This window comes from Lepus europaeus, chromosome 4 (genome assembly GCF_033115175.1).
Source record: "Lepus europaeus isolate LE1 chromosome 4, mLepTim1.pri, whole genome shotgun sequence".
Lineage (NCBI taxonomy): Eukaryota > Metazoa > Chordata > Mammalia > Lagomorpha > Leporidae > Lepus > Lepus europaeus.
The window spans coordinates 42,090,205-42,115,804 of NC_084830.1; the positions used below are offsets into that span (position 1 = coordinate 42,090,205).

General features: G+C 44.3%; 1 protein-coding gene across 1 annotated transcript in view; it reads left to right on the plus strand.

Moving 5' to 3' along the window:
- Window positions 1-234: 234 nt before the first annotated feature.
- The window catches only part of YWHAZ (tyrosine 3-monooxygenase/tryptophan 5-monooxygenase activation protein zeta), a 29,755-nt gene continuing 4,389 nt past the window's right edge, over window positions 235-25,600 (plus strand). The window contains exons 1-5 of the mRNA XM_062188169.1: window positions 235-443; window positions 3,148-3,452; window positions 22,742-22,865; window positions 23,299-23,462; window positions 23,557-23,652. Coding sequence (XP_062044153.1) covers window positions 3,159-3,452; window positions 22,742-22,865; window positions 23,299-23,462; window positions 23,557-23,652 — 678 coding nt within the window. The 5' untranslated portion in view covers window positions 235-443; window positions 3,148-3,158. The remainder of the gene's footprint in view (window positions 444-3,147; window positions 3,453-22,741; window positions 22,866-23,298; window positions 23,463-23,556; window positions 23,653-25,600) is intronic.

Below are 25,600 nucleotides of genomic sequence, written 5' to 3' on the forward strand. Positions count from 1 at the left end.
GGGCTGGGGCGGGGTGTGTGTGGGGGGCGTCCGAGAGGAAGACGAGGAAGCGGGGTGGCGGTGGGCAGGGAAGTGCGGCAGCTTCCCGCCCAGGCGCACTCGGGGAACGGGAAGGTGGCAGCCGAGCGCCGGGCGCGGGGCGCGGACGCGCGCTCCTTCGCTCGCCCTCTAGCGCGGGCGGGCAGGGCGCGCGCCGGGGAGCGGCGGTTGCGCTAAGGCCCCCGGAGCTGTGGGCACCAATCAACGGTTGCCATAGCAGCGTTTGACGTCATCGTGCGTGTGGTGCCCCTGCTGCCGGGGCTGGTGATTGGAGGAAACCCCGTGTCTGCGGAGCGGCTGTAGCCTGTGAGCAGCGAGATTCAGGGACAGAGTCTCAGCCTCTCCGCCGCCGCCCAGAGCCCGGTGCGCCTCCGTCCGTCTGTCGGCTCCTACTCCGGACACAGGTAAGGGAGCCGGCCGCAGCCGCCTCGCCCCCGCGGCCCCGCGGCCCGGAGCTGAGGCGGAGTCTCCTCAGGCAGACGCGGGCGGCGGCTTCTCTTCCGCTGGACTCGGGCGGGCGGCTTGCGGCCGCCCCCGGCTACATGTTTCCGGGCCAGTGCCTCGGCCCCGATCGGCGCCCGCTCCCCTCTCTGGGTCCCCCGGGTGTGGGAGAGGGGGATGGGAAAGGCGCCCCCGACACGAGATCCCCGGGGATCCCCCGCCGCCGGCTCCCCACGGCGGCCCAGGCGCCCCGGCCGCGTTCCGTCCCCACCCTGGCCCGTGCGTCCCCGCTTCGGCCCGGGAGAATGACTGGGCGGCCGCGGCGGGCACTGCAGTGGCGCAGGTGAGGCCGCCCCCTCCCCGATCCGGTTCCCCGGCTCGCCCCCTCCCCCGCTCCCGCGGTGCGGCCGCCCTCCCCCACCCGGGGCGGCGGCGCGGCCGGGAGGGGCCGGGGCCGCGGGGACCGGGCCGCCGCGCTCGGCGCTGCCCCAGGTCGGGCAGGGCGAGGCCGGCGTGGGGAGGGGCCGGCCCGGCACCGGCGGCGGCGGCGGCGGGAGGAAGGACTTGAATTTTCCCGGTTGGGATGGGGGAGGGGGCTGGTTCTTTTCTACGTGTGGTCGGGCGGGGGTGGCACGGGGGGAGCTCCGGGCCCAGGTCGGGGTAGGGGAGGTGGGGGAGTGGGCGCTCGGCGGCTCTCGCTCTCTTGCTCTCTTGCCCCCCCCCCCCCCGGGCTGGAACCGGGGGCGCAGATCCTGCCTTGCGGGCCCGGAGCGTAACAGCCGGTGGTGGCCTCGCCGGGCTGGGTGTGGCTCTCCGCCCCCTCCCCCACCTGCTGCAGCTGTCGGGTCCTTGGACTCTGGATGGGCATCGGTGGCGGGGAAGACGCGGGGTGGGAGAGCGGGGTGTGTCCGCCGCCGAGCTGGTAGTGGTTCCGCTTCTGCGGGCGGTGCTGGCGTCTCGGGCCCCGGGTCGGGCGCCCCCCTCCACTTGGGCGGGGGCGCGGGCTGCTCCGCCCTCCTGCTCTGGGCGGGGGGTTAACACTCGGCGGTAGGTTGGGCTCCTTGACACAGATCCGCCATGACAAAGAGGGAGAGTCGGCGACTTGTGCGAAGGCACCGGCTTGGGCGGGGCCTGGGAGGCGGGGTGGTTGCGGATTGCGCGCACGGAGGCTTTGCACTTTAAAGTCACGGTCTGCGGGTTTGCGTGGCACCCTCCCCGACGTGACGCCGCGGAAGGGTTAAATGGGTGCGGCGAGGCCTTGGCGCACTAGTTACTCCGAGAAACCTAATCCACTTCCCCTTGTCCCGGAGGGGTTGTAGAGGAAAACCTTTGTATTGGTTTTAAGCCATTTTTCTTTAGAAGCAATATTAAGCAGAAAATGTCTGGCGATTTTATGGGAAGGGTTATTTTTGAAGAACCGAGAAGAAATATTCTATAATAAATGTTAACTGTTTTGCACATTGAGATGGCCCTCCTCGAATACACTCTGGCCAATTTCCTTTTGAGTTTTTAAGCAGTATGGTGGGGTTTCCCTGGGAAGATAAAGAATGAGATATTGGGAAGTCAGTTCCCCTGGGAGATGACAGTGGCTCTTCCGTCCCCCGTTTTAATCTAATAGTGCATTTCATTTCAGGCTCTGTGTGTGCTTTTAAATCCTTTGTTCTGTGGCATCACAGTATGGTGTAGTACCTTCCTCTGCTGTTGAGCACCGTCTGAAAGGCTGTCTTATAAGATAAATGCAGTGGAGGTAACCTGAAAAGTACAGGGAACCTTAAATGAGGGAAGGAGAGCTAGGGGAAAGGGCAGCTTGAGTGATAACATCTCATTAAATCGTGAGTACCAGAAGCGGTGCAGTAATTCTATTTTGAAACTGGAACGGGGACATTGGAAACGCAGGTGCTTCCAATGTGATGAATTTTACTGCTCGCCGATGGAATTGAAATGAAAGGGACCCTTGGGCCACTTTGTGAAGCATGTATGCGCATAAGAAGGTGTAAAGGAGGCCTTAGGGTCGGTTAGAGTGATCCTTGCTGGTGGCTTTATATTCACAATATTTTTAGAATGAGCAATGTGTGTGTTCCAGAAATTATCATGCTGTGATCAGCTGGCAAATGTTGCTATATTGGGTGGGAGTGAAACCAACTAAATTTAATCATCCCTGATCAGAGTAAGTATTAGGAAAGAAAAAAGACGTGAACTGTGGTTCTGGAGATGGGAATGACGGTAGTGGCACTGTTCTTTGTTTGCCTTGTTTTCATGAAGGAGGAGAAGCTGTTTTCATTTTAGATCTCATGATAGAGATTTTTGGCCAAGTGAGATAAGGGGTAATTTTAAAAGGCAGCCTTTTGACCTTGAGTGAAATGAGGGTCTTGGGAACAGAGGCTTGGTAATGCAACTTAAGTTTTGCAGAACTGGTGTTCCTTGCTGTGAATTTCCCTCCCCATTGTTGTTGTGAGGTTTCTTTTTTTTTCCCTGTCGTGACCATCCTTTTGTGAGGCTGCATTTTAATTCTTCCAGTGAACAGTCTTTCACAGACACTAGGTTTGAAGTGTTGATATAACTTACTTATCACAGGTAGAATTTTCAGTCTCTTTATTTCGATGGGAGAGAAAAATGTCTAAATACTGTTGTTGTTTTTTCTTTTTTTTTTTTTTTTTCCTCCTGCAGAACATCCAGTCATGGATAAAAATGAGCTGGTACAGAAGGCCAAACTGGCTGAGCAGGCTGAGCGATATGATGACATGGCAGCTTGCATGAAGTCTGTGACTGAGCAAGGAGCTGAGTTATCTAATGAGGAGAGGAATCTTCTCTCGGTAGCCTATAAAAATGTCGTAGGAGCCCGTAGGTCATCTTGGAGGGTCGTCTCAAGTATTGAGCAAAAGACCGAAGGTGCTGAGAAAAAACAGCAGATGGCTCGAGAATACAGAGAGAAGATTGAGACCGAGCTAAGAGATATCTGCAATGATGTACTGGTGAGGATAAAACTTTGTCTTTTTTTATTATAATGTAGATTACTGTAATGTGTATCAATGTTACTCATACTTTTCTTTGGTCTTACTTTCTTTTTAACTAAAATTGAAAACAACTAGATGATTTTGTGTAAAAGATAAAATAGGGGCCTGCGTTGTGGCGTGGCCATCAAACTGCTGTCTGCAACGCAGGCATCCCATGTGGGCGCCAGTTGGAGACCTGGCTGCTCTACTTCACATCCGGCTCCCTGCTAGTTTGCCTGGGAAAGCAGTGGAAGATGGTGCAAGTGCTTGGGCCCCTGTGCCCACGTGGGAGATTCGGAAGAAGCTCCTGACTCCCTCCACAGCTAGCTGTTGCAGCCATCTGGGGAGTGAGCCAGTGGATAGAAGGTGTCTTTGTTTCTCTCTTAATCTTTCTGTGTAACTCTAACTTTCAAGTAAATAAGTAAATCTTAAAAAAAAAAAAATGCAATAACGATCACTTTTTGAATCGATTTTACTAAAGACTAATAAGCTTTGATAATTTATTTTGTACTGATGGAAGACACAGACTGATAGTAATACTGCCTTTTCACCCTGGTTGGCATTTTTGTGGTTCTAGAATATCTTATGTATATATGTAGGTAGAGGAATTTTTACATATCTTGTTTTATGTAAGAGATGACAGGGGACTCACTCTGGATTAGCCACTATGATGTTAATGTGATGAGTCACCCATCCACAAGCTGTTTGCTTCTGCCTCTTCCCAGTATTTAAGTATTACAAGTCAAGTTTGGACACTGACGCCAAGAAGAAAGGTTCTAGATAACTCAGACTTGATTTTGAGTGTTAATACTTCTCTAAAAGCTTAAAAAATTTAAACAATGCTTTTTGGTTAATTTTAATGTCTTCCAGACAAGTTTGATAAATGAATAGATGATCCAACACATGAATACTTTTTTAACAAACTAGGAGTTTTAGAAATATTTAAAGTGTAAATGGCTACACTTATATCAGGCCCTAATATGGCAGGTGTATGTAGAAAATGGAACAGTATCTCTAATTCTCTGGACAGGTTACTGAATCTGTGACTTGTAGAAATTCCAGTACAGTACTTTCTGAGCCTTGTTCACAGAAGAAGTACTAGAGTGAGCAGTGCGGGATTATTTCTGATGTGGCCATAGGTTTATGGTTTTTGTTGAAATTGTGATGATAGGATTCCGTTACAGTAGTCTTTACTAATGGAATAGCGTCACTTCCTAAATTGAATATTTTCAAATGGTATTTTTTTTTCAGGTTGTCTTTTAAAAGAATGTGATATGTCACAGCATCTCATAAGGCATCTGTCTTGGGTGTATTTTTTTGGTTTGCTTATTTGAAATCTTTACAATGACAGCTGTCATTTATTTTAATATGAAAAAAGGAATGACCTCCTTACAAGTCTTACAGTTTGCTCACATAGGTAGTAAGAATGTCTGAAATTTGAAACTGCTATGTTTCTGTAATAGAAATGTGTTGGGTTTTTTCTTCCTGCTTCTCTTAGTAGCTAGTATCTTGCATGTGTCACTGAATTTTGTTCAGTCTGGTGGTTTTCTCCCACTTACAAACCTGGTAAAACCAGTCATTTTTATTTTGGTTTCAAAAAGAATGTTTCAAATTCTAATTTTCTTTAAGACAAAAGTCACTCTTAGGAATGAAAGAGAATGTGATAACTTTACCTTCTGCTAACAAGCTTGTTTGCAAATTCCAGGTAGGTATCTGCATGCTTTGTACACACAAAATAGAAAAGCGTTCTGCAGTGTGAGACGTTTCCCTAGGGAAAGACTGTACAGTTTTAACTTTGCCTCCCAGTATTGCATTGAGCCATGGTCAGGGCTGACTCATCTCTAGGTAACTTGTTACAGTTAGTAAGGCGGTGGGTACTGTCACTACCCATGCTCCTCTCCTCCTTTGGAGTAGCACTGGTTTCTCACACAGTCTACCTGACATGTCCACTTTAGCAGTTTAAATAAATGAAATTCCAATTTCCTTATCATACAGATTTTGGAGAATTCTCAACAAGCTTTGCTTCCCTCCTTGTCCTCTCAGGGCTCTCTTAGCGATATTTGTGTAGTTCAGGACATAGTAGATGCTCAAGTGTTTGTAAAATAAATGAGCAGGATTTCTGGGAAAGAGGATAATACACCTAGGTTAGCAGCGTTGCTGATTTTTCAAGGCTTTTTTTTGTGTTTTAATTCGCAAAATTTTAGTATTTATAGAGACCTTGGTTTTTTTAAAGGTTTCATTTAAAAATGTTCCAACCACTTCTTACTAGGCAGAGTGTCTCCCTCTCTATAGGTGACCTAGAGAGGAAGCAGTAAAAATGTGCGTCTAGCCTTTCGAACAGTTGGCAACAGTACTTGAGTGATCAGTGACTGTAATAGTGATTCAGTTAAACTGAGTTGTGTTTTATTGTGCTGTTCTACAGTTTTATTTGCCTGGAGTAGTTTAAAGGTGTGGCTGCCTGGCACTGATTTTTATCTCTAGCCCACAGAACTGCCATTGAGCAAGAGCAAGATAGGAAACCAGGCAGGTTTTGGGTCCTCTCTAGTCTAAATATGTTAACTTATACCTCGGCTATTTTCTTGCATTCAGCTTAGAATCCTAGATAATAAACTTGTCCTAGTTTTAGTTGTTCATGTATATCGTCATAATTCATTAGATGATAGAATATTCAAGCAATTATGGCCTAGAATAGTAATAACAGCCAGAATAATGGCATAGTTTTGGAGACAAATGGCAGATTCTTGTAAACATGTAATTGCTGGTAGCAGTTGAAGGGCATTCCTGAGAGTGGCTGAAAAGCCTACTGGACTCACACATTTAGTCCATGTTGTGCACGTCACCAGTGAAGAACCAGTGTGTCCTCTTAGTTAAGTGTAACATGGCTGATCCAGCAAAGTAAGGTTTGTTCCATTCCAGATCATTCTGTCAGAACATGGGAGTGGGGCAGGAAGCATTGCTGCATTTAAGAGGCTTTTTCAGTGCTTTTCTAAGAGATAAAATTAGGAGAGACGGGTACCAGTCAGATCATGTAGAGGTTCTGCCGTAATGCTATCAGCTAAGTAGAATGGTGACATCTAAAGATTACAGAAAACAAGAAAAGGAACCGACATCAAACTTTGCCTCTTGGTAAGATGCATGCAAAAATAGTTTTCATTAAAAAATAAGAGCTTTTTATGATTTGGTAGTTTTGAAGATTTGATCTGATAATCTGGTGGTGTTCTTTAGATTGATTTTTCTCCTTTTTATTAATATCAGATTCCTGGGATCCCTATTGTGATTTTTTTCCTGGTTCCCATATGTCGCTTTACTATGGCAGCTCTATGTTTAGCGTACACAGTGGCTAAGTTTTTAGGGTACCAAGCATTGCCATCAATTTCAGTATGCTCAGTGCCAGAGTTATCTTTGTTTTGAAATTGCCTATTTTAATTTTTTTCCCGATTACGAACTTTGCTGTGTGGCTGAGGTCAGTAGTTACCCTTTTACAGATTCATGCTGATGTTCCTTTTATGATATGCTCCCCATGGGTAGTCTTCAGAATTACACTTGTGCCTTGCCAAATAAGAAAGTGATGTTGCAAGGATAAAAGTTAATCTAATTTTAATGGACAAAATCTTTTTAAAAAAAAAAAGATTTATTTATTTGAAAGTCAGAGTTACACAGAGAGAAAAGGAGAGGCAGAGAGAGAGAGAGAGAGGTCTTCCATCTGTTGGTTCACTCCCTAGATGGCCGCAACGGCTGGAGCTGTGCTGATCAGGAGCCTGGAGCTTCTTCTGGGTCTCCCATGCTGGTGCAGGGGTCCAAGGACTTGGGCCATCTTCTACTGATTCCCCAGGCCATAGCAGAGAACTGGATTGGAAGTGGAGCAGCTGGGATTCAAACCCGCACCCATACGGCATGCCGGCACTGCAGGTGGTGGCTTTATCTGCCACGCCACAGCACGGGCCCCAGTGGACAAAATTTTACATCATTTTACTGCTGGTGGTAGTCTTTCATTTGCCCTTGCTACTTATATTCTTTCCCCCTGTTTAAATTTTTTTTTTTTTTTTAAGGTAGTTGAAGAGAGAGAGAGGTCTTCCATCCTCTGGCTTACTCCCCAAATGGCTGCAATGGCCAGAGCTGCACCGATTTGAAGCCAGAAGCCAGTAGTTTCTTTCAGGTCTCCCACGTGTGTAGGCACCCAAGGACTTGGGTCATCCTCTGCTGCTTTCCCAGGCACCTTAGTAGGGAGCCGGATCAGAATTGGAGCAGCTGGGACTCAAACTGGCACCCATATGGGATGTCGGTGCCACAGTGCGGCCCCAAAACGCATGAAATTTTAACGAGAAGATGGAAAAGGTTATAACAGGAATCTTAGCTTGGCATCATTTTAACATCTTAGCCTTAAATCAGCCAGTTCTTTATATATATATATATATATATATATATATATATATATATATATATTTTTTTTTTTTTTTCACATTTTGTAAGCAAAGTTAAAGGCCTTGATTTCATATTAAGCATTAGGAGCAACTTTTGGAGGTTACCCTTGAGATTGGTGGCACAGAAATGAAGGTGTGGTTTATTTGAGAGAGACAAAGGTCTTTCATCTACTGATTCACTCCTCAAATGGCAATAGTGGCCTCAGCTGAGCTGATGCAAGGCCAGGAGCTAGGAGCTTCTTCCAGGTCTCCCATGTGGGTTCAGGGGCCCAAGGACCTGGGCCATCTTCTGTTGCTTTCCCAGGTGCGTTAACAAGGAGCTGCATTGAAAGTGGAGCAGCTAGGACGTGATCTGGCGCCCATATGGGATGCCAGCATTGCAGGCCAGGGCTTTCACCCGCTTTGCCACAGTGCCTGCCCCCTTTCCCACTTTATGTTGTGAACATTTCTTACTCTAATCTTTCTAAAATCATTGCTTTTATCCTGTCCATTTGCTAGATCCTTACCCAGATCTTCTAGATGAAACCTATTCCTGATGTGTACCGTTACATCTTCCCAGCTTTTTGGCCTGGGGTTTCTTTTTTCTTTAAAGATTTATTTTTTTATTTGAAAGTCAGTGTTACACAGAGAGAGAAGGAGAAGAAGAGAGAGAGAAAGGTCTTCCATCTGTGGGTCACTCTCCAGTTGGCCACAATGGCCAGAGCTGAGCTATCTGAAGCCAGGAGCTTCTGGGTCTCCCTCATGGATACAAGGGCCCAAGAAATTAGGCCATCTTCTACTGTTTTTCCCATGCCATAGCACAGAGATGGATCGGAAGTGGAGCAGCTGGGACTTGAACTGGCACCCATATGGGATGCCTGCACTGCAGGCGGTGGCTTTACCCGCTATGCCACAGTGCTGGGCCCCTGGGGGTTTCTGTTTCATTATTCTCATTTGGAATTTATTTAATACTGAATTCTAAGTCATTTTCAACATTAGACAAGTAACTGCATTCCTTTATTCTCCTTGAAAGTGGGACGATTGGTATTTGTGGTATTTAACTATAAAGTGTCCTGAAGGAATTTGATATACTTAGTATTTTTAGGTGGCATCAGTTTGAATTTGACATGAGAGGAACAGTCTGCTTGGCCACAGTAATTTAGTTACCATTTTACTGGGTGTATTTTCTATGCACTATAGTCTCTAGTCAGTAATTCCCTATATCCTATTGTACTTAATTATAGGGAGTGTCCACTATTTGTTATAATGGACTTTCATTTATTTGAGTTATTAAAGCAGGTAACCTTTTTGGGGTACAATACTCACACATTTCTTGACAACTAAGTGGGCAGAGGTCTCCCGGAGGGCAGTGACACTGGAGAAGCGTTCCATAAATCTTTATGCTAATTAAAAGACCTACCCATATCCTCCACCCCAAAAAGATAGGTTGTGGGGCAGGAAGAGTTTAGTGAAGATCAGTCCAAACTTGTAAACTGGTTTGGGGATCTAACAGTTTTTAAAATTAGTTGTGCTACCAACCAACCCATGAGTTGAGTGTTTCTTATTAATTACAAATGCTTTACTAAGAAATATGTGCTTGGTAACTGGAAACCCATGAACTATTATTTCATAATTTTTTTGCTGCTTAAAACAATGTTGCACAGAGTTTAGAATGACATACATGGACCACACTCACACTCAGAGACACTTGGTGAAGTTCCCACCCCTAAATACTACTTAAAATGTGATCTTGCTGTGGCATTTACACGTGATGACAGTATCTCATAGGCAGGCTGTAGGACATACAGAAGAAGCAAGTTCCCAATTTAACATTTTGATGAGTAATCTAGTACTGTGTCTAGAAGATGTTTGGAAATGACATCCCGAGTGAGCATGCTGAGAGTAATGACTTTTTCTTCCATCTTTCCTATTGGTTGTTCCATCTGATAGAGAGGAGACTTACCAGACTGTTTAATTGGGTCACAAGGATAAAATTTGAAAACTATTCCTGTGTCCTGTTTCTAAAAGTAAGGGAAGCTAAAGTGTGTACCACCTTAGTTGAGGTGGATAATAACGTTATGTAGAATTCTTGGTTGGATTTCAGACGCACTGGCTTTGGGAAAGTTGTATTAACATCTCTGTGACTGGTTCCCATGTCTTCAAAATGGGATTAATAGTATCTGCATGTAGGATGTTTTGAAAATTTGTTCAATTAACAATCTCCACAGTGTATTAAATAGCAAGTGTTGTTGCTTACCTGTTTAGGAACTCTGTGACATCATCACTTTACTGTGGAATGATTTATAAGCTTTTGAAATTAAATTTAAGAGAATTATAACAAACTGCAAAAGTCTTTGTATTTGTGTGTTTATGGACTCACCTGCAGTGTTATAAGCCCTCTGCTACAGTATTAAAAGGCCCTGCTTTTCAATCTTGACAACCTAGTAAGGAAAGCAGACACAAATAATAAAACAGAATATCTGAGTGAGAGGGGGAGAAGTCCTGCAAATTGGATGGACACGGAAGAGCTGTGTTCAACCCTTTTTAAGAAGGGTATGATGAAAAGAATCCTACTAGGGAATTTACATACACAAGGACCCATGTACAAGTTTGAAAATACTCCACCAAGTGAGGTATTTTAACGAAACAAAAGTTTGATTAAAAACTTCAGCCTGGGCCAAGGTTGGTGCCAACTAGAAAAATGGACTCTGTGAGAGAGAGGAAGCAGGAAACCCTCATGTGGGTCAGAATACTTATTCTTAGGGGTTATGTTTTGGATTTCTTTCTGTTTTTAATTTACTTGAGAGAGAGAGAGAGAGAGCTCCCATCTGCTGATTGACTCCCCAGTTGGCTAAAATGGCTGTGCTTGCAGAGTGGGACTCCAGGAGCTGGAAACTGAATCCATGGCTCCCACATGGGTAACAGAAACCCAACTACTTGAGGCATCACTGCTGTCTCAGTGTCCACATTTAAAGAATGCTGGAGGAACTAGTGCTGTAGCGAAGGGGGTGAAGCCACCGCCTGCAATGCCAGCATCCTGTATAGGCACCGATTATCTTGGCTGTTCCATATCCAATCCAGCTCCCTGCTAATGTTCATGGGAAAGCTGTGGGAGATGGCCCAAGTACCTGGGCTTCTTCCACCCATATGGGAAACCTGGATATGGAGTTCCAGTCTCCTGGCTTCAGCCTGACTCAGCCCTGGTCATTTTGAGTCTATGTGAGTAGTGAATTAGCAAATGGAAGGTCTCTTGCTTTCTTGCTTTTATTTAATGAATACAAATTTCATAGGTTCAACTTTAGGAATATAGTGGTTTTATTAACTTTATATACAGAAGACCAACTCTATACTAAGTAAAGATTTCCACAATTTGCACCCACACGAAGACAAAGTATAAAGTACTGTTTGGGAACAAGTTTTAGTTAATTCTCATAGTACAACTCATTAAGGATAGAGATCCTACATGGGGATTAAGTGCACAGTGACTCCTGTTGTTGATTTAACAATTGACACTCTTACTTATGACGTCAGTGATCAGCTGAGGCTCTTGACATGAGCTGCCAAGCCTATGGAAGCCTTTTGAGTCCACAAACTCTGTCAGTGTTTAGACAGGGCCATAAGCAAAGTGGAAGTTCTCTCCTCTCTTCAAAGCAAAGTACATCAGAAGATCTCTTTCTTAATGTCTCTCCCTCTCTCTTTAACTCTGCCTCTTAAATAGATAAATCTTTTCTAAAAAAGTAAAGTTAGTTGGAATCAGGACCAGGAATTGAACCCAAGAATTACTCTATGGGACACAGGTGACCTAGCCAGTGGTTTATCTGCTAGGCTAAATGCCTGCCCCAGATTTGTTTTTAAATGTTTTAAAACATTGATTCTCTCCTAGGATTATTTTGCTGTCATAATGCGCCAAAGGCATGTAATTCTCTTTTTGTTCTTTTTAACCCACTTGATTTTTCAAAAGCATATCTGAGGACATCCCAGGCTCTCTAGTTGTGTTTGGATTTTGTTTCATTCTGGGCAACAACTAGGGAACAACTACATTTAACAGAAATTACTCGTGGGATTTGAGGCTGACTTTTGATATATTTGTTTTCTGAAGCAGCCCAGTCCGTGGAGGCTTTGATTTGTACGCATGTTATATCCGTAGAAAAAGAACCCCAGGGTTTTCCCTCCTGTGCGGTTTTTGCCTTGCTTCTTGGGCCATGACACCAGCTGAGGTAGTCAGTACAATGGCACCAGACTAGTGGAATTGGAGCAGAGTATTCTGCCGTTTTTCTCGATCAGTTCCATGCCAGCTCAGGCTGAGTGCTCCACTCTTGTGTAACCTGTGAGGTTCACAGTTTTCCTAGCTCTGTGATCATTAGTGATTCCAGATGTACCAGTGTAACCATACTTCATCATACAGTTACAAATCTGACGACTTTGGAGCATGGCCTAATAAGAGCCTGGAATTTGCTCTTTCTGGCTTTGTTGATGAGGATCAGCCAGGGTGTACATGGTCAGCATTGTGACCATGTGGTAAAAGTCAGAGTCACACAGAGAGGGAGAGAGAGGTCTTCCATCCTATGGTTCACTCCCCAGTTGGCCACAACAGCTGGAGCTGCACCGATCCAAAGCTAGGAACCAGGAGCTGCTTCTGGGTCTCCCATGTGGGTGCAGGGCCCCAAGGACTTGGGCCATCTTCGACTGCCTTCCCAGGCCACAGCAAAGAACTGGTTGGGAAGTGGAGCAGCCTGGCCTCAAACCGGCGTCCATATGGGATGCAGGCGCTTCAGGCCAGGGCATTAACCTGCTGTGCTACAGTGCCAGCCCCACAAAAAGAGTTTCTAAAATTTTGCTTATTGTATTTGTTGGTAACAAGAAGTGGAATGGAGAAGACTAGCCATATTTTGTTGAAAAATGTATTCAGTTAATTGATGGGTTACAATCCTCATTCACCCTCAATCTATCCTTTGTTAATTTTTTTTTTTTTAAGATTTGTTAGAAACTCAGAGTTACAAACAGAAAGGAAGAGACAAAGAGAGATCTCTCATCTGCTGGTTCACTCCCCAAATAGTCACAGTGGCCAGAGCTGACCTGATCCAAAGCCAGGGAGCCAATCATATGGGTCTCCCACATGGGGGCAGGGGCCTAAGCATTTGGGCCGTCTCCCACTGCTTTCCCGGGTGCATTAGCAGGGAGCTGGATCGGATATGGAACAGCCAGGACTTGAGCAGGTTGCTGCATGGGACTTGTTCCAGTGCTGCGATGCGGGCTGCTGGCATCGTCGATAGCACCGTGTCCCTCTGCACCGCAGTGCTGGCCCCAGAAATTAAACCGTATGTCCCTTCCTGCGTGTCACCTTTTTCTAGAGTATAGTTTAATTTACTCTGGTGGTCCAAAAACTGCATAGAAGCCGGCACCGTGGCTTAACAGGCTAATCCTCCGCCTTGTGGCGCCGGCACACCGGGTTCTAGTCCCAGTTGGGGCGCCGGATTCTATCCCGGTTGCCCTTCTTCCAGGCCGGCTCTCTGCTATGGCCCGGGAAGGCAGTGGAGGATGGCCCAAGTGCTTGGGCCCTGCACCCGCATGGGAGACCAGGAGAAGCACCTGGCTCCTGGCTTAGGATCAGCGAGATGCGCCGGCCGCAGCGGCCATTGGAGGGTGAACCAACGGCAAAAAGGAAGGCGTTTCTCTCTCTCTCTCTCTCTCACTATCCACTCTGCCTGAAAAAAAAAAAAAAAAAAAAAAAAAAAACTGCATAGAAAGGTAAGGAGTCTAAAAGTACAAGTCTGTAAGTACCTACTAAATTAGTTCTTTTCACCAGCTTTTGCTGTTAACATTTTTGGTGGAGCACTTTTCCAGTCTGTTGGATGGAAGCAACTCAAGAAGTTGTGATTCCAGAAGAATGGAAGGCACTCTAACCACAAGGGGGAGTAAGAGGCTGGCCTCCATTTGGTGGGCCCTTACTGCAGCAAACAAATGGCTTCTGTGCCTGCTTTCTTTTTAGACTTTTTCAGGAGAAGTAGGAATGATAAAAGGTTCAGTGTGTCTATAGAATGAAGTAGAGTACTTTGTGTGTTTTAAAACTAAATATTGGAATAAGTTTTTTTATAGAATCATTGAATTTTCAGGGTTGAGGAACATTGTGCCTAGCCTTTTCCTTCTTTCTTTCTTTTTTAAGATTTTATTTATCTGAAAGAGTAACAGAGAGAGGTAGAGCAAGAGAGAGAGGTCTTCCATCCTCTGGTTTATTCCCCAGATTGCCGCAACGGCTGGAGCTGCGCCGATCTGAAGCCAGGAGCTTCTTCCAGGTCTCCCACGTGGGTGTGGGGGCCCAAGGACTAGGGCCATCTTCTGCTGCTTTCACAGGCCACAGCAGAGAGCTGGATCGGAAGTGGAACAGCCGAGACTTGAACCAGCACCCATATGGGATGCCAGCACTTCAGGCCAGGGCTTTACTGCACCACAGCGCTGACCCCCTAGCCTTTTCATGTTTAAATTGATATTTTTATTTCTTTGAAAGGCAGAGACAGACATAACTTTCACTGGTTTGCCCCCCAAATACCTGTGGTAGTTCATCTTGGTCTGCCAAGTGGGTGGCAGGGACCACAATCACTGGAGCCATCAGCTGCTCCCTCTTAGAGAGCTGGATCCAAAGTGGAGCAGCCGGGACTCAAACCGATGCCCATGTGGGATGCCGGCACTGCAGGCGGCAGCTTTACCTGCTAAGCCACAGCGCTGGCCATGGAAATTAGACTCACTATTTTGACCAGTTGGTGAAATACTTAAGATGAGGAGTGAGAATTTTCTTCCACCCTTCCTGTTTGCAGGTGCATCACTATTTTTATCCCGTTTCTCTCCTAAATACGAAAGTAATAGCAGCCCAGTAAGGTCATTTGAAAGACACCTGAACACAAAAGGATGTGAGGATAAACAGCAAACTTCACCAGTAATCCTATACAAAAGACCTTCAGAAAGTTCTTGGAAAATTCATTACTAAAAAACTGTACATGGTTTCCAATTTTTTCCCACCAAAATAAACATTCAATTTTCCACTAAGTTTTTGAAGTACTTTCACATATCCTTCACCTGATTCTCCAAATGTTAACATAGCCACAGTATAATAGTCTATATCAGCAAACATTTTGCCTGTTTCTAGATTTATTTATTTGAAAGGCAGAGTGACAGAACAAGATCTTCCATCCACTGGTTCACTCTGCACTCCTAGCCTCAATAGCTAGGGCTGGACCAAGCTGCAGCCAAGAGTCAAGAACTCCAACTGGTTAGCCTACTGTGCCACAACGCCTACCCCATTATTTTAATTTGGTAAAGTGATGAACTCTTGATGATGGAAAACTATTTGATAAAGTCTTTAGGATGGCAAGCTAATAAAATTATCTCATTAACTTGCCTAAGATTGTTCTTATTTCTGTTTTATTTAAATGAAGCTGTTTGAATTGTGAACAAATACAGTTGACTTAATATTTGAGTGCTAAGATAAACAAAACATGTCTTTTTTGATGAAGGTTAAGAATGCATGTGTTTTGTAAAATGAAAGATACAACACTAAAAAGTGTATTTTGAATATTTGCTCTTGATAATTAGATATGATAGAACATAGGATACAGAATGGAAAAATAAACCTACCATGACCTCATTTTGCCTCCTCAGAGATAATCTCTTGTTAGTCCTTTGTTTGTACTTGTGGGAATTTATTTTGCTGAAAACAATTCTGTTCTTAAAGATTAGATTTGAAAGTTGGTACCCACATGCATTCTTTAATAAATATCTTCTTATTCCCTGACAAGACATCAGAAAGTTCTTTTAAAAAATAGAACTAAAGATAAGTCTATTTTAGTGCAAAGCAACATGAAATCATATCTATAGTTTTTCATAACATTTTCCATGAACTTTAAAAAGTTTTTTAAAAATTATTCTTCATTTTCTTTTGCAAGGCAGAGAGAGAGAAATAGATTTTTCCATCTTCTGGTTCACTGCCTGAATGGCTGACACGGCCAGAGCTGGGCCAGACCAAAGCCAGGAGCCTGAGCCCAGTCTGGGTCTCCCACAGTTGTGGTAGTGACTCAGGTAGTTGAAGCATCATCGGCTGTGTCTCAGGGTGCTCGTCAGCGGGAAGCAGAAGGGCTGGGACCCCCAGTAGGCGCTCCAGTGTGGAACGCAGGCATCCTAAGTGGCACCCACTGCTGTGCCAAACTCTGCCCCTCCTTGAACTTTTTGAAGAAGAAACCCTGAGTGCATGAGTCTCAACAAGTTTTTCACCAAAATAAACTCATCCTTTAATTATACCTGTCACAAAGTTTTTGAAGTGTCCTTGTATTAGCAGGTGCTGCTTTATTTTTAATCTTCATAAGTGTTCTTTTATGTGTAACAGAAATGGATATAATCCCCCTTTTTCTTCTTTAGTCACAAGTTCTGTATGTAGATGAAGCTGAATAGTTTGAGAGAGTTAACATTCACAGAGGGAGACATTGCATTCACCTAGGTATTGAATAGGATTTAGGAGAGTTTTTTTTTCTTTATTGAGGTATGATTGACAAATACATATATTTAAGGTATACAGTGCAGTGCAGGGGTTGCTTTATTTTTTAAAAGGATTGATGTATTTGAAAGACAAAAGAGAGGAGAGCCAGAGAAGAAAGATCTTCTATCCATTGGTTCAGTCCCAGAATACCTGCAATAACCAAGGCTGGGCCAAGCCAAAGCCAGAAGCCAAGAACTCTGTCTGGGTCTCCAGTGTGGGTGGCAGGGGCCCAAATACTTGAGCCGTCTGCTGCTTTCCCAGATGCATTAGCAGGAAGCTGGATTGGATTGGAACCCAAGTAGTTGGGGCTCAAGCTGTCACTGTAATGTAGTGATAGTTACATAAGTGGCTTTACATGCTGTATGTGCCAGACTCTGTTCTTTTTCTTTCTTTCTTTCTTTCTTTGAGATTTATTTCAAATGCACAGTTACAGAGAGGGAGAGATAGAGAAGTCTTCTAGCCAGTGGTTCACTCTCCAGTTGGCTGCAACAGCTGGAGCTAGGCCAGTCTGAAACCAGGAGCCAGGAGCTTTTTTCAGGTCTCCCACATGGGTGTGGGGGCCAAGCACTTGGGCCATCTTCACTGCTTTCCAGGCTGTTAGTGGGGAGCTGCATTGGAATTGCAGCAGCCAGGACTGGAACTGGCACCCAGATGAGATGCTGCTGCTGGAGGCAGGAGGCTTAACCTACTAGCCACAGAGCTGGCCCCCAAACTCTGCTCTGAGGGCTTTTTATATTGTTGGGTTTTTTTTAAGATTTATTTTATTTGAAAGAGTTATAGAGAGAGACCAGGAGGGTGAGAGATTTTCTGTTTGCTGGTTAACTCCCCAAATGGCTGCAATGGCTGGAGCTGGGCCAGACTGGAGTCAGGAGCCAGGAGCTTCTTTCAGGTCTCCCACGTGGGTGCAAGGGCCCAAGCACTTGGGCCATCTTGTGCTGCTTTCCCAGACACAATAGCAAACAGCTGGATCAGAAGTGGAGCAACAGGGAACCAAATGGGTACCCATATGGGATGCCAGCTCCAGTCCCTATGTTGTGTATTAACTCATTCTTTTAGCAACCCTGTGTATTATGTCTCTACCAACATCTACCTTTCTTAGATAAGAGACCTGAGACCCAAGGAGCTTTCAGAATTTTGTGTGTCCAGGTGACAAATAGTAAGCAGTGAACTGGGATTTGAACTTTGGGAATAAGCAGTTTTTCTCCGTAATGTTTTTTTCTTTTTTATCATTTTATATGACTTAATCTTATGTTACTTTTTTTTTTTTTTTTTGTCTTTTATTTATTTTACTTGAAAGGCAAAGAGAAGGGGCGATGTAGAGAAGTCTTCCTCCTCTACTGTTCATTCCCCAAATGCCTACAACAGCTAGGACCAAGCCAGGCTGAAGCCAGGAGGCTGGAACACAGTGCAGGTTGTCTCCTTTGTAGGTAACAAGGACAACAGTCCCTGAGCTTTGCTGGCTCGCCGGGTTTCCGTTACCAGGCACTCTGAAAGGGGTCGGGTAGTGTCAGGTAGTCCCAGGCAGTGTCTCAGCCACTGCACCACATACCTGCTCTAGTTTTATGGACATAAGAACAAGGCTTTCATAGCCTTTTTTGCATTATTCAACCACTTTTCCAAGTTACACAAATTGTAGATTAAGGAGCCCAGAATGAAGTAGTAGAATTGTGAGCATACGGCCGGCGCCGCGGCTCACTAGACTAATCCTCCGCCTTGCGGCGCCGGCACACCAGGTTCTAGTCCCGGTCGTGGCGCCGGATTCTGTCCTGGTTGCCCCTCTTCCAGGCCAGCTCTCTGCTGTGGCCAGGGAGTGCAGTGGAGGATGGCCCAAGTACTTGGGCCCTGCACCCCATGGGAGACCAGGAGAAGCACCTGGCTCCTGCCATCGGATCAGTGCGGTGCGCCGGCCGCAGCGCGCCAGCCGCGGCGGCCATTGGAGGGTAAACCAACGGCAAAGGAAGACCTTTCTCTCTGTCTCTCTCTCTCTCACTGTCCACTCTGCCTGTCAAAAGTAAAAAAAAAAAAAAATTGTGAGCATACAGGAGCACTAAAGCAGATTTTTGAATGTCAGGTTACATTTGCATATACCCAAGCATCCAGTGAGTAATTCCTACTCTGTCAAGAGCTATGTCAATAAGCATGAACTCTGATTGAACAGAGTAATCTTTGATACTTTTGGCTGTAATATCTTTGAGTGGAATTATTAAAAATCGTCAGTTATGAGGATACTTTAGGAGGTTCGGTTGGGGCCGGTGTTGTAGTGCCATGGATTAAGCTGCTTCCTGCTATGCTGGCATCCCACGTAGGCATCAGTTCAAGTCCTGGCTGCTCCACGTCTGATCCAGCTCTCTGCTAATGGCCTGGGATAGCCATGGAAGATGGCCCAAGTGCTTGGGTCCCTGCAACCCACATGGGAGACCCAGATGAAATTCCCAGCTCTCAGCTTCAGCCTGGCTCAGCCCTGGCTGTTGCAACCACTTGGAGAGTGAACCAGAAGATCTGTTATCTGTCTCTGGCTCTCTTGCTCCCTGTTCCTCCTGCTAGCCCTCTCATTGTCACTCTGCCTTTTTCAAGTAAAAAATAAATCCTTTTTTTTTTTTTTTAAGAGAACAGTTTTTTTTTTTAAGATTTTATTTATCTATGTATTTGATAGGTAGAGTTACAGATAGTGAGAGAGACAGAGAGAAAGGTCTTCCTTCCGTTGGTTCACTCCCCAAATGGCTGCTACAGCCAGAGCTACACCAAATGGCCATGCGGGTGCAGGGTCCCAAGCACTTGGACATCCTCCACTGCCCTCTCAGGCCACAGCAGAGAGCTGGACTGGAAGAGGAGCAACTGGGACTAGAACCTGGTGCCCATATGGGATGCCGGCGCTGCAGGCGGAGGATTATCCTGGTGCTCCACCATGCTGGCCCCAATAAATCCTTTTTTAAAGAATTTTGGAAAAATGGAATTCAAAAGTTTATTTTGTTGCAAAAAGACTTTGAAATTCATGCATAGTTTTTTATTATGTACATTTTCCATGAACTTACTACTTTTTAAAATTTATTTATTTTATTTTTTTGACAGGCAGAGTGGACAGTGTGAGAGAGAGAGAGAGAGAGAGACAGAGAGAAAGGTCTTCCTTTGCTGTTGGTTCACCCTCCAATGGCCGCTGTGGCCGGTGCACCACGCTGATTCAAAGGCAGGAGCCAGGTGCTTCTCCTGGTCTTCCATGGGGTGCAGGGCCCAAGGACTTGGGCCATCCTCCACTGCACTTCCAGGCCACAGCAGAGAGCTGGCCTGGAAGAGTGGCAACCGGGACAGAATCCGGCGCCCCAACCGGGACTAGAACCCGGTGTGCCAGCACCGCAGGCAGAGGATTTAGCCTAGTGAGCCGCGGCACTGGCCACTTTTTTTTTTTTTTTTTCATTTATCTACTTCTATTTAAAAAAAATTTTATTTTATTTTATTTTTTTTTATTCATTGAAAGGCAGAGTTACAGAGAGAGGAGGGGAAAGAGAGTGAAAGCGCTTCCATCTGCTGATTCACTCCCGAAATGGTCACAACGGCTGCGGCTAGGCCAGGCCAAAGCTGGGAGAGCCTGGAGCTTATTCAAGGTCTCCCACATTGGTGCTGGGGTCCAAGCACTTGAGCCATCTTTTCCCAGGCCATTAGCAGGGAGCTGGGTCAGAAGTGGAGCAGCCAGGACTTGAACCGGTGCCCATATGGGATGCCAGTGTCACAGGCAGAGGTTTAACCTGCTACACCTGCCACAATTCCAGCCCCTCCATGAACCTTTTGAAGATACTACATAATGAGAGCAGGGGTGGGGAGGGAACATTTATTTCGAAGTAAATAGAAGAAATAATATAAAATTACTCAATGAAGTTATATTTTAGCAAAATTCATGCAGTCTAACACTGTACCTTTAGTCTAGTACTTGCATATTAAGATGTTTTTAACTTTTGTTTGATTTGAAAATCCTTTGGATTTGAATAAGACAGTTAATGGGGGCAGGCGCCGTGGCGCGGTAAGTTAATCCTCCACCTTCCGCGCTAGCTCTCTGCTGCGGCCTGGGAAAGCAGTGGAGGATGGCCCAAATCCTTGGGCCCCTGCAGCCACATGGGAGACCAGGAGGAAGCATCTGGATCCTGGCTTCGGATCGGTGCAGCTCTGGCCGTGCAGTCATTGGGGAGCGAACCAAAGGAAGGAAGACCTTTCTCTCTGTCTCTCTCTCACTGTTTGTAACTCTACCTCTCAAATAAATAAATTTTTTTTTTTTTTAACAGGCAGAGTGGACAGTGAGAGAGAGACAGAGAGAAAGGTCTTCCTTTGCCGTTGGTTTACCCTCCAATGGCCGCCGCGGTAGTGCGCTGCGGCCGGCGCACCGCGCTGATCCGATGGCAGGAGCCAGGTGCTTATCCTGGTCTCCCATGGGGTGCAGGGCCCAAGGACTTGGGCCATCCTCCACTGCACTCCCTGGCCACAGCAGAGAGCTGGCCTGGAAGAGGGGCAACCAGGACGGGATCGGTGCCCCGACCGGGACTAGAACCCGGTGTGCCGGCGCCGCAAGGGAGAGGATTAGCCTAGTGAGCCGCGGCGCCGGCCTCAAATAAATAAATTTTTAAAAAATGACTACCTTCTCTCTTTCCTTTAAAAAAAAAAAAAAGAAAGTTAATGTACTGTGATACATGAAAAATTTTACAACTTGAATACCTTTGACTAGTACTCATACTTTATGTAATGCTGTGCCTACTACTACCCTATCTTTTAAATTCAGATTCTTCTTCTTCTTTTTTTTGTTTTTCTTAAAGATTTATTATTTTACTTGAGAGGCAGACTTACAGAGAGGGAGAGACAGAAAGTCTTTCATCTGCTGGTTCACTCCCCAAAAGGCCACAATGGCCAGAGCTGTACTAATCCGAGCCAGGAGTCAGGAGCTTCTGAGTCTCCCATGCAGATGCAGTGGCCCAAGCACTTGGGCCATCTTCTGCTTTTGCAGGCCATCAGCAGGGAGTTAGATCAGAAGTGGAGCAGCCGGGACTCAAACCGGCACAAGTTCTGTTTTCTACTCTTCCCCCCTGCTTTTCTGTATGTCTGCAATTTTCTGATGTTGGTTCTTATTTCCATCTTTCCTACATTTGCCTCTTTCCAAATCTAGACAATTAGTCTTTATTACTGTTTGGTCAGTTTGACAAATCAAGTTATTTGATCACCTCTTTCATATTAATAATTAACTTAATCCAGTAAACTGTATTTTCTCTCAGAGTTGAAAAAGACCACACAATTTATGAACTTCCTCTACAAAATACCCAAATGATCCTTGTTTCTCTTTATAAGCTTTTGAGAAGAGGAAACTTGACACTCTAGTCTGACTAGTTGGTCATCCAATACCAATTGTGGACCACTTGTAGTTGATTTCCATGTTGAACAGAAATTTTTCTCTAGCTAATTTAGCTGGTGTCTTTTGGAGCCATTCATGTCCTGTCTTCGTTTTTATGAAAGTTTCTCTTGTTCTCACCATTCGCGCCTATTCTGGGTAGTGTCTGATTCGTCAGTGCCTGTCTGTGCCTTGCTCCTAAGAAGGCCTGTTTGAAATGCAGCTCTCTTCTGCTGTTGGAGGCATATGTTCAAAGAGTGACCATAGATGGTGAAGCACGTGGTGTTGGACGGGCAGAACACTTTCACAGCTAAGAGAACTTTGAATGTGAAGGGATGAGTGTGGTGTAATAGTTTCTGATAATTACAGAGAAAGCACCTTTTCAGGTTTGCCACACTTCCAGCTCCTTCCAAAACTGTGACTTGGCCTAGCTGCCACTTCATCTGGGTGTCCAACTTGAGTTGTGGAAGTGGAGAGGCTCTGTTAAAGCTTGTTCACTGTCTACGCACCCACCATTGGGACAAAGTTAATATTTGAAAGCATTGTCACACACTATTTTGCATATTAAGTAGGTGCTCTATGTATTAAACTGCTTGGTTACCACCTTCTAGAATTTCAGAAACCAAAAATCATAACTTTTTTTCTTGTAAGAATTGATTTATCTGGGTCTGAGATTACTTGAAAATTGAATATACTTGTGTTAGCAGGAGGAAGTGGGAGTGTTTGCAGTATTAGTTTATAATTTTTGACAGTTATAGGATGATTCAATTTTACCTGTTTATAATGATCTCTAAACTTGGCTTACCAGCTAAAAATCACTTTTGTGAGGCTGAAGGTCTACTCAGTAGATCTACGAATCTCATAATCCTTCCAGTCTTAATTTGGTAAGGAAAAATCAAACTTTGAATAGGGACTATCATGCTATTCCTGTTCATTGAAATCAGAATGTGAATAGATAACATCTGTTTCTTTTCTTCTTTAGTCTCTTTTGGAAAAGTTCTTGATCCCTAATGCTTCACAAGCAGAGAGCAAAGTCTTCTATTTGAAAATGAAAGGAGACTACTACCGTTACCTGGCTGAGGTCGCTGCTGGTGATGACAAGAAGGGTATGGTGTTCTCAAACCTGTGTTGTTTGGATTTCTATAAAATAACATAGTATGGAAGCTGTCTCTTTCGAGTGCAAATTGTTGTTGTTGTTGTTGTTTTAATTGGTTAGAGGTACTAGTAAGGAGCCATGATGCTGTTGGGCTTCCTGGAGTTCTGAGGATATGTATTACAGCCTGTTACTAGTGTTCCAAAACGTGTACTTCCTGGGAAGCCAGCTTTGCATACAGGATGTTTCTTCAGTTTAAGAAATAGTGGCCATAGCAAAACTGATTATTAAAACAATGTAGCAATAATGAGATTACACTGTTTTGATCTTGAAATTAACCAGTGGCCAGTGTGGTATCTCAGGAATATTCAATGAAAGATTTGATTTGAGGGGAGAGAATGAAGTGCAGACTTTTTAAGTACATTTCAGTGTGTTTTATTACTCAGGGATTGTGGATCAGTCACAACAAGCATACCAAGAAGCTTTTGAAATCAGCAAAAAGGAAATGCAACCAACGCATCCCATCAGATTGGGTCTGGCCCTTAACTTCTCTGTGTTCTATTACGAGATTCTGAATTCCCCAGAGAAAGCCTGCTCTCTTGCAAAGACAGTATGTATTTTACCTATTATGTGGACAGTTAGCAAGCTTTATTGTTAAATTTTATTGTTGGAGCAATGAAACACTTTTTTTTTTTTTAACATAGGCTTTTGATGAAGCCATTGCTGAACTTGATACGTTAAGTGAAGAATCCTACAAAGACAGCACGCTAATAATGCAGTTACTGAGAGACAACTTGACAGTAAGTACATGGCGTATCATTGATGACTCATGTTGAAAGGATTGTTATTTTACTACAAGGAATATTTCTGACCTTTTATTTACTAGGTAGATTATCCTGTCTACTATTAAAGCTACATGAAAAAGACAACTCCCTTCTATAAACGGAAATATTACATGAAGAGATGAAAATGTACTGCATTCCTTTGATTAGTTGCAAGTCTAGTGTGAAAATTTTAATTCTCAAAATAATTTTGTGATGCATGGTTTTGGACTTTTATTCACATAGGCTGTTTATTTTTCATTTTAAGTCCCTCATTCTTTCAATTTTAGACACAGAAGAGTTTAATATCAGTATACTGGCATTCCCTCATATTTAAATTCCTTGAAAAAATGTTTTTCTTGTCTATCAACTTGCCTCCATGTTCGTATCTATATGGTAGGTCATTAAGAAGTTAGAAAATCTCAAAATACTCCACAAAATGTGAGTGGAAATTGTTTTGCCTGGTTTCTGATTTTAAAAATGGCTAATTTATGGGAGATCATGATCTTTTTGTTATAATACAGATTTTAAAAGTATATTAATGCTGTTATCACCCCAAAAAAAAATAGTAATTCTTTAATAATGTTAAATCATGTTGAAATTTGGAGAGCAATTGAATGATCTTCTGTCTATTGGTTCGCTCCCCAAATGACTGTAATGATTAGGGCTGGGCCAGGCTGAAGCCAGGGGCCAGGAGCTTCATCTGTGTCTCACATGGTGGCAGGCGCACAAGGGCTTGGGCCATCTGCTGCTGCTTTCCCAGGCACATTTGCAGTGAGCTCGATTTGAAAGTGGAGCAGACAGGACTTGAACCACCACTTATAGAATGCCAGCATCGAAGACAGTGGCTTAAGCCCCTGGGCCACAATGCCAGCCCCTAAATTCCAATTTTCTAAAAGCAGTTTGATAAATGAAGTCCAACGTGACAGCTGGTTACATGCGTCCTTGGCTGCTAAGGTTTCCCATTCTTCTCCTTCAGATAAATACTAAATTTAAAGTTTTGAGGCTTAAGTGAAAAAATGGCCAGGCATCTGCTACGTGTCAGGTAAAGAGGTAGGGATTGGTGATTGTTATTATTGTTGATACAGGTTTGTTAGCTTTAGGGCCATTTGTCTTAGGGGCTGTTATACATTTAGTTTTCCAACTTCATGCTAGTCCACTGCCAGTATTCTGTAGAACAGTTCTATATTCTAGAGTATTCTAGAGTAAAACTTTTCTGGAGAAGAATTATTAAGAATTTTGTTTTTTAAACTAGTAATCTTGCTCATTTTTAGAAACTTTTTTTTTTTTAATTTAAAAGGTAGAATGACAGAGGGAAAGAGAAAGATCATCACTATATTCCTAAAGTTGTGCTTATGGAATGCATGAAGTTTGTAAAAAGTTTCTTTGCGGGGGTGGAAATAAAGTTAATTAAAATTTAAAAAAGAAAAATATCTTCCATCCACTAGTTTACTCAAAATGGCCACAAGAGCCAGGGCTGATCTGGGCCGAACCCAAGAGTCAGGGTTCCAATCTGCGTGCCAGTGTTGGATGCCAGCCCCTTGAGATGACATTGAGAAGGTGGAGCCTAAGACTTAGTTGTTGTATTCTCATCACTAATCATTACAGGTTGATGATCTGTTAAGAATTTTGCCAAAGCCTAATTTGTACTTGAATCTGAATCTGGTTGATCATCATCACTCACCCTGGAAAGAGAAATGCCTTGTATCAAATCCCTACATGTTTATATGGAGAATTTCTAGCGTCCTTTAAGAGTAGAACTAGAAAGACACATTAGAGACAATTTCCTGTTGACTCACAAAACCCCTTGTTTAATAGGACTTACAGTCTCCAACTGGCCATTAGTTGTGTGAATTTGAACGTAGTCTTCTTTCCAGGCTATACATATATTTAATTAGTAAACAAATGAAGTTACAGATTATTAGGA